The 12640-nt window shown below is 52.0% G+C and overlaps 1 protein-coding gene across 7 annotated transcripts in view; it reads right to left on the bottom strand.

Annotated features, from left to right (window-relative positions):
- Positions 1-2347: 2347 nt before the first annotated feature.
- The window catches only part of Adcyap1r1 (ADCYAP receptor type I), a 56217-nt gene continuing 45924 nt past the window's right edge, over positions 2348-12640 (bottom strand). For all 7 annotated transcript variants that reach the window (XM_046426050.2, XM_058573143.1, XM_058573142.1 and 4 more), the window contains 3 exons: positions 10083-10212; positions 8452-8493; positions 2348-7057 (listed from right to left, as the gene is read on the bottom strand). In XM_046426050.2, the coding sequence (XP_046282006.1) occupies positions 6869-7057; positions 8452-8493; positions 10083-10212 (361 nt within the window). In that variant the 3' untranslated portion in view covers positions 2348-6868. The remainder of the gene's footprint in view (positions 7058-8451; positions 8494-10082; positions 10213-12640) is intronic.

The raw sequence follows: 12640 nt of genomic DNA, 5'->3' as shown, positions 1-12640 counted from the left end.
TTCATTGGCACCCAGAGCTCCAGGAGCCACCTTGGACCATAAAGTGTCCCTAAGACTCACATGCAAAGGATGTGGAAAGAAAGAAATTTGAGTCCCTAGAGAGACCATAAATACAATACCAGTTCTGAATTTTCTGTTTTTGGACTCAGTATGAGAAAAACTAAACTTGTCTTCTTTAAGCCATTTTTAGTGGGATTTTCCTTTCATAGCTCACTGAATTTGATCCTGATTGATTCAGAGATGGTCCAAGGATTCAGAGATTCAAGATGATTTGAATTCTTGGACCTGGATTCTTGGGCCATCTTTGAACATCTATAAGCTGATTGTCCCTTGAACCCTTTTGCCTCATGATCTTAAGACATGAGCCTGAAGGGAAATTAAATTAAATCCCAAGCTGCTAATGTCTGTATATGTTGTCAGCCTCCTAGGGAGCAAATCACTGGCCAGGTCCAAGAGGCTGGGATCAGAAATTATGGGAGAGGGTCCAGCAATCTGTATTTTAACAGATGCTCCCTCTAGGCAAGCTTTTGGGGTATGTAGTGATCACTCCCATAGAATATGAAATACATAAAGCATCAAAGACTATAGAGTGAGTTGCTTCCATTTCCAGGACCCAAAACATAGATGGGATCCTGATTCCACTCAAATTCCATGAAACACCCTCAAGGGGTTCTGATACAGGCTAAAGCTGGAGAACTACTGAGTTTCCAAGAGGAATTACACTTAGTGTTAGTACCCACAAATACCCAGGAATTGTTACCTAGGAATAACCAGGATTCAAGACATTCTTTTAAGGGGGGTTAGGAAAAAAGAGGACTCGATGTTGAGGAGCAGATGTATGAATCAGGACTGAATTCATACGCACTCAGTAGCTTGATCTTCACAGTCACCAAGAAACTCAAGCTTAATATGTAATTCCAGCTTCTCGACTTGCTTTTGACTCTTTGCCTTTACTTCTTGAATGTGACCTCTTTCTAAGAATGAAATACATGGGACCTCAATCTGTCACGGTCACATCAGTGAAAATAATGTCTGTCCATACTCTAAGGAATTCTCCTGTGAAAGCAGCCAGCAGAGTCTAACACCTGGGATTCACAGCCTCTAATTCATAGTTGCATTTTCGAAGCATCTGAAGTTGTCTGCTAAATGAGCCATAGGACATAGCCTGATAATATCTCTAAAGGAAGTAGTAGCAGGTTCAGCCTCAGGGAGCAGCACCTCCCAGGTTACCAGCTTGGGACATCCCCACTAGATGCCCGGGTGCATTGGTGAATGGCCTCTCCGGCCTATCCAGTTGACCCAATTCTGCAGTGGCCCATCTGGCCACCAGAGGAAGCTAGCTTTGTCACTTTTTCCATAGACTTCAATCATGTGGTCATTAATTATTCACAGGACTTTTGAACACCATTAGAATATTTAGAAAATCTCCAGACTTGTGAGCTGGACCTCCCCAAGGTAGAATCCAGAGAAGTATAGTTTCCAGTCTCTCCTGGGTGAAACCCAGGGAATCCAAGGGAGTCATGGAGACCGTGGGATCTGGATCTGATTTGTTGGTGAGAATGGAAGCAATGCTATGTGCTTCAAGATAGTGGTAACTGGGGACACCTAGTCCCCAGCATGAAAGATACATCACTGGGCTGGCTGGTGGCAGTAACAGTGGCAGTTAAGTTTCACCATCAGTTTGGGAACATAATATGTGGTTTTAGATAACATTTTTGGTGTCTCCAGTCTTATAAGAATTCTAAGACCTGCCCAACTTTTTTTCTTTTCACAAATTCCTTTCCTGATTTATCAGCCCAAATTATCTGCTAGCAACTAAAACTCATATGACTAATATAAAAGTGGGCACCACAGTTGTGACCATCAACAGAGCCTCTAGGAAATGGGATTAGGCACCTAGTCGGGCAGGGACTGATGGCTCTGACTCTGCAGAGGGTTAGGGGATGGGACTCCTGGAGCCAAGGGCACACCTGTGGCTACCTGGGATGAAATGCCTCCCTGTACACAAGACATTTAGGGGTACCTGGTGGCCACTCCTATTGCACAATATGAAGGACATAAAGCATCAGATTACAGAGTAAGCTGCTTCCATTTCCAGGAACTCAATATATCCAAGTTATCCTGGTTCCACTCAAGTTGCATGAAGATTCTTTTGAGGCCAAGACTTTTCCGTTTGCTTTCCAAGACCAATCTCAGCTCATTGAGCCCCATTCCCATATCACTACTCGCTTGGAATCCCAAAAGACACAGGGTTTTATAGACTAGATTATTCTAAGGTGATCAGTCCTCCCCTTCCACCTCCTCTTCTCCATGACCTCCTTTTTGATCAATTACAGCCACCAGGAAAAAAATGATAAGACATTTATTGAGTCATCTACAGCATTTTGACATCCTTAAATTCCCGGACAAGGTTGTGAGCACAGCATTAATGGCAGCAGCAGTAGCAATAAGGTCATGGGGCTCATCTATATCATGGGAGATGAAACCCAGGCTGATCCAGTTCCCACAAGGGAGCCTGGAGTTGCATCTGGGATGCCAGGGACTGCACCACTCCAACCCTGGCAGGTGCAAAGCGACAGAACACAGACATCAGACAAGACACACATGGCTGACTGCAGACATATTCCCAGACCTGGAGTTCAGGGGAAGGAGAAGGGATGGGCATATGGCCCATTGGAGAACTTTCCCACATCCTTGAAGGATTCCCAGGAGGGGTAGCATCGAAAAGCTCAAAACACCCACGTGGTCCTCTCCCCATCCTAATCCCAAGTGCAAACAGAATCAGTTGAAGATAAAGCTAAGACTCTGTGTCTGCCAGAGCCCTCTGGCTTCCTCCTCATCCCCAGTGCTGGTGGTTTTACAAATGGGGTTAAAGTCAACTCAGGAGGACTCAATGCAGTAAATAGACAGCAAAGAGCCCCTTTCAGGGGGCCTCACTCCAGTAATGAGACCAAATTTGTGTCATTTCCAAAGTTCCTTCACACGCAGAGGGTCTCTCACTTCAACCTCATCCCTGGCCTGTGCAGCAGATGATCCGATCACAACCGTCCATTTCTCAGATTAGAGGGCAGAGGCTTGGAGATGGTCTCACAGAGCAGGTGGTGAAGCCCAGCAGGTCAACTCCACTGCTTCTCCTGCAGTCTGGAGTCCTAAATAGCTTTCAGTAGCCAGAGCCCCTCTGCTACACAAGGCCAAGTGTTTATTAGATGTAGATGCTTTGAGCACCACGTTCTGGCTCATGCGCAGGGAGGTGTACGTACTGCTGGGGCCATTTCCTCGTTCAGATTTATTCCTGGCCCACTTGTTTCCTCATCAGTCCGAAGGTGACAGCTGATGTGTAGATCTCCAAGTTTCTCCGGGATCTAGTCTTTTGTGTCTCCCCAAAGCCACAAGGGAATGAGTCAAGGTCAAATAGCAGGTCAGTGGCAAAGCAGGGAGAAGCCCAGGTCCCTGCTCCCTGCTTGGGGCTCTTCCAGCTGGTTTCCATGCTGCCTGGGCTCAAGTGATTCATACGACACAATGCTCACTACTTTCACTCTGGAGCGGCCCTGAAAGGGATAAGGGTACTCAAAGAATTAAAGAGAGAGTCTCTTCCAGGAAAAGAGAGGGACTGATCAAGGAGCAGAGGCCTTGACATATGATAACAGATGCAGGTCTATTTCCAGCCTCAGGCCAGGCTGTGGCTCCCCAGCCTTATTTCCCAAGGACCCAGCTCACAGAAGATGGGGTTAGAGAAGGACAGACATGCCACAGATGGTCACAGGGCTGCCTACTGAAACAGAGAATGTATTTTGGCCCCAAGTATGATGGGAGTCCTAAGGCTCACAGTGCTGGGGACCGTGACAAGGCTGCGGAACCCCTAAATTCCACTCTCTGGCTCTTCACTGGCACCACGGCAGCCTCAGCTTCCCTAATTTGTGCCTCTCCTGACACTGCCTGCCTGTCCCACACCTGGACAGTCATGTCAGGGGTGAGATTTCCCTATCCCGAGAAGAATCTGGCCACCCATGGGTGAGGTTTAGAATTGCATAGAACAAAAAACCCCTTCCCAGGAATGAACCCCCGCAGGCATGGAGCCCGACAACTCTGTTCCTCTCCAGGTGAACATTTCCCAAGTGTCCCCACCCCTCTTCACACAGCAGGATTCCTTATCTTTTGGGAGTCCAGGCAATGACACAGTCCTTACTTGGGGCCCCTTCCAAGGAGATGGCTGGTATTTAGAGAGAATTCCAGGATGTGTCGGGCTACGTAAGAATCATCTAGTCTTATTGCCCATGCCACTGATTTGAAAACAGAAGATCTGGTCCCAGGCCTCATGCCACCCTCCCACTGCCCATGACCCTAAACCAGAAACTTCTGGAACATTCAGAACATAGCAGGTACATCTTCTCACAAGACTGGCAAAAAATCCATTCAAACAGAAAACAAACCGAGAGGACCTGGAACTTCTAGGAGGACAGAGGCCCAGGGCTCAGCAGTAGTGCAGGACAAGGGACACGGGGCTGACTTGCTTTTGCTGTTTCGCAATGATGTAGCTATAAAGTCAGTTTCTTCTTCCACAGTGACACAGCGCTGCTGGTGAGGGTGGTGACAAATGAATGAGGTCCATATAACTGCTCCTTGGATCTGGTTGCCACCTAGTCACAGCACCCTGCCCAAGCCAGGTGGAGCGCTGGTCTGCACATCACACCCAAGGCACCTGTTCAAATGTCCGTGACCTGAGCCTCCCTTCCATTCTACTGGCTTCCATCATGGTGTCCAAAAGAAAGGGAAAGGAGCATTCTTCCCGCACCTACAGACCCCCCTCCTTAAAACCTCAGATGATACACACATCATGCATGCATGCCCTTTTACCTGCCTTAGTTTTGAACTGGAAAACTGAACAGTACAGGGCCCAGAGAAACATTAGATGCCATCTCATTTCATGAATGGGGAAACTGAGGCCCAGAATAGGGAGGATTGCGTCCATAGTCACAGCCATGAGAACCCAGCTGGGGCAGAATCCTGGTCTCTGAATCCCAGGCCGTGGCTTCTTCCAAGCAACTCAGGGACTCCAGCAGTGACCCAAGTGCAGGGTGATCAGTAGACACTTCTTGGGCAATGCACCTGCCTCCCCAAGCAGGGTGAGGGGATCCGGAGGTCTCGCTCAGGGTAGAAGGGACCACTGCACACCCCACGGCAAGTCCAAGTCATTCAACATGCTGAGAAAGGGCAGAGAGTTCCTTTCCGGGTGGTTGACAAAGACCCGGGGACTTACTTCCCCGTGGAGGACACAAGACTCATCTCCAAATTAGAGCAACTAGAGCCTTCTCCAGTCCCTCTGAAAGTGTATCCAGAAGCACTGCCAAGGCCCCCAGGGTTCCTTCCTCTTTGTGAAACCAAGACAAAGCAACACCCACCCCCACCCAAACCCCCAAGCATTTCAGAACACGGTCAGGAAGCAAGTCCACAAACACAGAGACAGGAACAAGACCAAGAGCTGAGGTGGAATGAACTGGGCCCCGGGGCCATGGCACTCTAGCACTTTCCTCAACCTTCTCTGAACCTGGTCCTGCCCTATTTGAAATTCGCAGGTGGTGGCTGTGCCATTTGCAGCTGGGAAGCCAGAATGAGCACTGGGGTGGGGGGAGCGGGGAGGCAGGGGGGTATCAGCTCCTCCCACCAATAGCTTCTGCTAATGGGTGTGTAGGCATGGTGTCCCCTCAAGCTCCCTAGCAGCCCACAGTGATTCAATGTCAAGGGCACATAGGGGGATGTAGTACAGAGGTCTCAGATAAAGTTCAGTAGTTGAGTCCAGGTCTGAGGACCTGGTGACTGGGGCTCTTTGTCACCCATGGAGCCAGGGCCTGGGGGAGCCCTGGGCCCAGGACTTGGGCACATTGGAGGTGTGAGGTGCTCCAGGATTTGCTGACATCACAGGAAGTCGGCTGGTTCAACCTAGTCATGGCTTTGACTTAAGGGAAAGTAGGGAGGAGGGCTTTGACTTAAGGGGAAGGAAGGAGGAGGGCTTAGGGACTCTGGGACATCTACTGGGGACAGGAAGGGCAGAAGGGGAGCTACCAGATGAACCCTGCCTATCTCATGTCGGGGTCCAACAATGGAGATGGAGGAAGGCTTCTTGAATGGGTCTTCCAAACCATTCTATCTCCTTTTCAGTCATATTCACATTTCTGGCTCTCAGCTCTTCTTGGATCAAATGAAAAGCACCAGAACTTTTCCTGACCCTCAAACCCCACCCCCGACTGAAGTCTCTGATTGAAAGAGTGTGGAGTTTTCCCACAACCCTGATACCCAGAGGTTGGGGACCTGGACACCAAGATGCCAGGTGAGCATGAGGGAGCCTTGGGGCTGGCCTGCATGGAAGGATCCGGCCACCCCAGCTGGACCTCTGGCTAGCCTCAGGGACTAGGCTCAGACAAGAAAAGGTCCCATATCTGAAGTCAAAACTGAGGGGGTTATTGAGGCAGGCATCAGACCAGCCACTCCAGAGCAGGGTCTCTTCAGCCTCAGCTCACGTGGCCTCGTGCCTGGGCTCAGGCCATCACCGAGGCTGGCCAAGACGCAGTGCAATGGAACTGGGCTGGCTGAAGTGAGCGGGGACATGGGTGGAAGGGAAGAGATGGGACAACTTTCCAAATTCAAGGAGTATTTACATGTCCAATCAGGGACCAAGGGACCATGGTGGGCAGGACCAGTACCAAAACAGGAGGGGCAATAACAATCTGCGCCCCACCACCTTCTCCCCACTTGGGGAGGAGCCAAGCTGCCAGCCCAGGGCCTGCCCAAAGGGAGGGAAGAGGCGCGAACGTGCACAGCCCCTGCCCGCAGCCCCAGCCTGTGTATGAGGAGAGGAAGAGGGGAGGGGGACTCAGGTGGCCAGGTTGTCGGCCGGAAGGCTGGACATGCGGAGCTGGGAGCTGCTCTTGCTCAGGATGGAGAGCTGGGTGCCCCCATTCACTCCACTGCTGGCCAGGGATGGGTGCCTGTGCTTGAAGTCCATGGTGAAGTAACGGTTCACCTTCCAGCTCCGCCATTTCCGCTTGATCTCTGCCTGCACCTGCAGGGAGCAACTGGGGCTGTTACCTCTGGGCGACATCCTCTCCTGGCACCAGGACCCACCCTGACCGCAGGCCTTCCGAGGCTGTCACCTCCAGCACTCCTCCTGGTACCCCCTGCAGACCTCCCCCTAGTCACTGCCTGGGGAAGGCCTTCAGACAGCTGCCTATTGTCTCTGGGCCACTCCAAAAAGAGCTGGGTGGGTCTTTAACAAGCAGTCCCTCAGGGCACATGGATCAGGGTAAGGATGCCCACTCTTGCTGACCATTCACACTGGGCTGCCTGAGAATCACCCAGGGAGTTTTCAAAGTCTCAGATCCCAGACCATATGGATAATTACATCCCAATCTCTGGCTAAGATCCAGATGGCAGTAGCTTTTACAACAACCTAGGTGATCGCAGTGTGCAGGCATGGCTGCGAACCACTAAGCAGTCCTCTGGCAAATGCACTCCCATGTATCCCTTACTTAGTACGGCAACTGGGCAGTGGGGGGGGGGGTCATCAAGTTATCTCTGTGCAGTGCACCAACTGAAGCAGCACCCACACGCCCGCTCTCCACGTCCAGCTCCCCTTCCACCACAGGCTCTTGACAAGCTACACCTACTCCCATGTCTCTGCCCTCCCAGTCACTCCTCAGGACCCTCTCTGTTGCTCCTCATCTGTTCTAATCTGACCCTTGCTCTAGGTCATTCCAGTGATGGCTGAGCCCAATCTTTTTGTTTCCCAGATGCAAATAGGGGAAGAGCCTGCTGAGGTCAAGGTCTCACAGAGAGCACTGTTGCTCCCTCTCCAAACCCATCCCACGCATCCAGCCCCGGGCCCCATCCCAGCACCTGTCTGGGCTCTCCTCAAAAGCATCACCCCACAGGTGAGCTCTGCAAGTGGAGCATTACTGGAAGGTTCCAGGTCTCTCCCTGAGGTCTCTTCCAAATCCTCACATTCCTTGCTCTACCAGGGGATGGATTTGGGTGAAGCAGGGGAGCCTGCTGGGGGCAGCGCTGAATGCTGGACAGCTCCTGGTCTAGCAGTCTTGCCCATCACAGCCTCCTGACCTGTGGTTCCTGGGCCTGTGCCCTGCCCTGCCTCGCTGTCACCTCCTCCTCACTGAGCTTCCTCACCACGTGCAGGAGCTCTGGACTCAGCAGAGCTGCTGTCTTCCTTTGGGTGGAGCTCTGTGCTCAGGGTGGGCCTCAGCAGCAAAGTAGGAAAGATCCTGGCCCAGGTGGAAGCTGTCAGGAGACCCTGACAAGACAGGACACTTGCAGCTGTGTGACCAGCTCCTCCCCTAGGTGCTGAGAGCCTAACAAAACTCTTGTCAGGGGGATCTATCCTGGTGTTTGCTCCCCAGCAAACTCCACTTCCACTAGTGAGAAGCCAAATGGCCAGGGTCTTACCTCTCCATTCAGAAAACAGTAGAGAATGGCCACCACAAAGCCCTGGGGAAAGAGGAGAAATAAACCTCAGAATGCCATATGCAGGGGGTGTGGGGGAGGGCAGGGGTGACAGCATGACAACAGGAAGCAGAAAAATGCCAAAATCTGGATAGGGGACCCTGCCCAAGGCTCTGGGATGAGACAGATGTGTTCTGCTCCACCAAGATGGGCAGTCAGGAAGCCAGGTGGCTGGTGGGCCAGAACCCACCAATACACCCAGACCTCGAATCCCATGTGCCCTTGGTAAAACCCTTCCCAATGCCTTTTTGCCTTTTTTTTTTTTTTTTTTTGGTGGGACTGGGTATTGAACCAAGGGATGAGTTATCAATGAGCTGCATCCCCATCCCTTTTTTTTATTTTGAGACAGGACAGGGTCTTGCCAAATTGCTTAGGGCCTCACTAAGTGGCTGAGGCTGGCTTTGAACCTGCAATCTTCCTGCCTCTGCCTCTTGAGCCACTGTGATTACAGGCTGTATCCCACTTCCCTGAATGCCCCAGAATGTTCTCTGGGCTCTCCAACTGGATGGCAGGCTCCCGAGACAGGAGCCCTCCAGGATTCAACAGAAGCATGTTTTCTTTAACTATTATTGTCTCCCCACTCTCCCTCCACCCTCCACCCTTATCACAGCGAAGCCAAATACCATGTAAAGTCAGTCCTTGGCATGGAGCATGGGTTTAGCCACTCTACATGTACACCAAACAAAGCGAGAACATTCTCCTGAATGCTGCCAACAAATTTCTTGCAATCCCTGTGCCCTAGGTTATCATTTGAAGGTGTCAGCAGAATAATGACTGGAATACATCAGCAAGTCCAAACATGGGAGCCCTGGGTTCTAATTCCTGGTTCAGAACTTGCTCTATAAAAATCTTTCCCAGTCTGAGCAGGTTCAGAAGCTGAGCCAGGTAAAGTGGCCTTGAATTAGAATGCAAGACACCAGTCAGATTTCCAGAATAATGTCCTGACCATCAAGCTCAAATGCTATATTAAGCAGATGGCTCAGGGACAGACACTCTACCCAGCACACCCCAGGGAGCCATCTCTCCCCTATGAACCCACTGTTACTGCCCACGCACACCAGGACTCACAGTCCCATCATTCATCCCTCCCCATGTGGACTCATTACTCCACGGCTCCCCGCATCTCCTGGCTTATTTGGGTATGCATCTATTTGCTCATGTCCTTGCCAAGCTCACTCAGCTCCTGAGGCCAGGTCCTATGCTGGGGACTCCTGTGCCAGGGACCCTGACTCGAGTAAGACAGAACTCCAGCCCTGCAGGGGTGCAGGATTAGAAGGCTGAAATCAGTATGTGGACACACAGGGCTCTCAAAGCCATCCACCCTGCAGCCCAGGCTGATGGACAACTGTCATCTCAGATTGCCCAAGGGGCGTGGCACAGGAAGCTCAGTCATAGTGATGCATAGATATTGGTGTGTCTTCCCAGAGCAGACGACCGACAGAGCTTTCACAGAGTGCTTCTCTTCTAGTACTTATTTCAGAGACAGAAACACTGAGACCTGGAGTGAGGTAAAGAGGTTCCAGAACTACCCCTGGTTCTGGGGAATTCTTCCCTCCAATTGTGCCATGCCTTACCTGGAAGGAGCCCAGCCCCAGCTCAAACACGAGTCTTTCCCTCTTGCTGACGTTCTCTGGGGAGAAGGCGAATACAGTGTAGTGGATTCCAAACAGCGGGATGAGCAGCAGGGTGGACCGGGCCAGCCGTCTGTAGAGAGAAAGTAGCACATGTGCTCCAGAGGCTGCCAGGTCTTGGGACCAGAGCCACAGAGGATCCAGTCCCAGCCCCTGGCTCTCCCCCAGGTCCCTGTCAACAGTTCTGCTCAACATTACGTCAGTGCAAGGGACCTGGGAAAGAAGGGAACTGACCAGGGCCCAGGCTTCCAGGACTCCCTGAGCTATTGTGGGGCGGGGCTTCCCCAGTCTGCAAGGCACCCAGTCAGCATCCTGCAGAGCCACTAAAAATGTACATACTATTTATAGGACCCCCCTGAGCAATGTGTAAAACCCTTGGGGGTAAATAAATTCAGAGCAAAACACAGGACTGGTATTCAGGAGGCTGGAGGCAAAGCAAAGCTTCTCCTGTTCTGGAAGGAAATTCTATGTGCCACAAAAGTTGCTCCTGAAGGCCACAGAGTTTCTGTGTTTCTGAGTCTGAGGTGAGTGGAGGACATTCCCAGAAAGTAACAGGATTGCTGAACACAGGGAGGGAGGGCACTGGCTGGACCACGGCTGGATTCTAGGAAGGACCTACAGACTCTGGGCATAAACCATCTCTACCCAGGCAGGAAGAAGCTTCTGCCCAGGAAACTGGGTAAAGGGGAGAGAACGATCTTGGCTCCAAGGTGGGACAGACAGGGGAGCCACCAGATGTGTGGCCCACTCTCTCTCTGACTCTCAGCCCCCCACTGGCTCTCAGGTCAAGAGTGGGGTGGTGCCCTGTTCTAAGGGTGCAGAGGCTTAGAGACCCAGGATGGGGACACCAGGCAGCTGTGTTCTCTAGGGAGGAAACTCTCCCAGGAGCTCCCAGGACCCCATCTCCACCTGCTCCAGATTACTGGCTCCCTGTGGGCCTCCCCAAAGAGCCCAGTCCTGTCCTGCAGATGTGTTCTGTCCCTCAGCTGTACCCAACCTGGCTCTCTGGAGGGTCAGACCATGCTCTCCCCACAGACAATGGTTCACAAAAGTGGACATGAAGTTTAGGGTGCCTATTTGATATGGGGCGATTGTACTCTGTGCTTCTCCTTTCTCCACATCCCAGACTTTGTAGGAAAGAACATTTTATTGAATGTGGAGGCTCCAAACTTCTAGAAAATTGAAACCAGGAGATCTGTGCAAGGTCTTGGTATCTTGGAGAAGGCAGGAAGGAGAAGGCAGGCAAGGAAGAGGAAGAGACAGAGGGAGGGAGGAGGAGGAGCGGCCTGAGAAGACCTACAGGAAGAGGAAACTCAGCCCAGAGGGGAAGAGGCTGCTGGAGTGTGGCCAACCTCCTCCCTGCTCACAGCCTTTTCTGCAGGCCCTGAGGGTCCTTAGACCAGAGCAGGGCCAACAGGAGCTGAGCAGTCCCTGCTGGGAGTCCAGATGCAGCCCTGAGTAGCCTGTTCTCTCAGCCTTTCTCTTATCTGCCCATCTCTGATGGTGCCCACTGAAGAAGGGAGAGAGGCTCGTTTGTTATACCCTGCAGCAAGCACCTCTGGGCTTGGACCTGATGCCCAGAAATGCCTGCTCCAAGGAGGAATCCATGGACCACACAGGCACAAGAGCCCGGAGTCCTTAAAGTGAGACATCTGGGCACGTGGGTGCTGCTCATCTCTGGGTGCCCAGAGTCTGGAACCAGAAGGCAGCAGAGGGTGACAGATTAAGAAGAGCCAAGGAAAGGGGCTGGAAATGCAATGTGAGGCCCCCCGGGGGCTTCACTCTGGTCCTGCCTAACAAGCTCACTTTAAAACACACGCCTGTTGAAGGAGCTCAAGAAGGGAGGCTGCCCTGAAACAGGACTGGGGTGCCTGCCTCCCTCCCTCCTGTCTTCCTGTCCTGCAAATGGACAGTTTCCAGGAACTTGGCATTATCATCTGAAAAGAGCCCTGGAAACCAAGACGTCAAACCTCTCCAGTGTCAATGGTGGCATGAGATGTGTTGGGTTCATAGTGGGAGAAACAGCAATATTTCATGCAGGGGCTCAGGCTCTTCCCAGGCCCAGAACAGAAGTGGTGGCTGCACCAAGGGTATCCCATGGATAGGCCATGGGCAGCTTCCCTCCCCAGCACCCTGCAGCAGCCTCAGCAAAATCAGGGACTTTAGGCAGGGACCCAGGTGGCTGCAGGGGCCCCTTTGGCGGACAGGGCACTGAGGACAGAGGAGAAGACCTCTAAAGCTCAGGGAGGTGGGGCTTGTGGACCTCTGACCTGCCTGGAGGCCCTACAATGGGAACTTAGGATGTGAGCCTCACACTATGATCTGATCACCCAGAGAGACAGTGACACAGGGTGTAGCCCTCTGTCCTACTGCCCTGAGAAGACTTCAATAGTCAGAAGAATCCTAAAATGCCAAGAAGAGCCTCCAGTGATTGGAGCTGCATCAACGACAAGGGGCTGCCAAGGAGGCAGTGACACCCCTAGTCCACGTGGACATCCAAA

Source organism: Marmota monax, unplaced genomic scaffold, assembly GCF_021218885.2.
Source record: "Marmota monax isolate L192 unplaced genomic scaffold, Marmota_monax_Labrador192_F-V1.1 WCK01_AAM20220418_F8-fsc00133, whole genome shotgun sequence".
NCBI classification, from domain to species: Eukaryota; Metazoa; Chordata; class Mammalia; order Rodentia; family Sciuridae; genus Marmota; species Marmota monax.
This window is presented reverse-complemented; position numbering and strand designations above follow the sequence as displayed.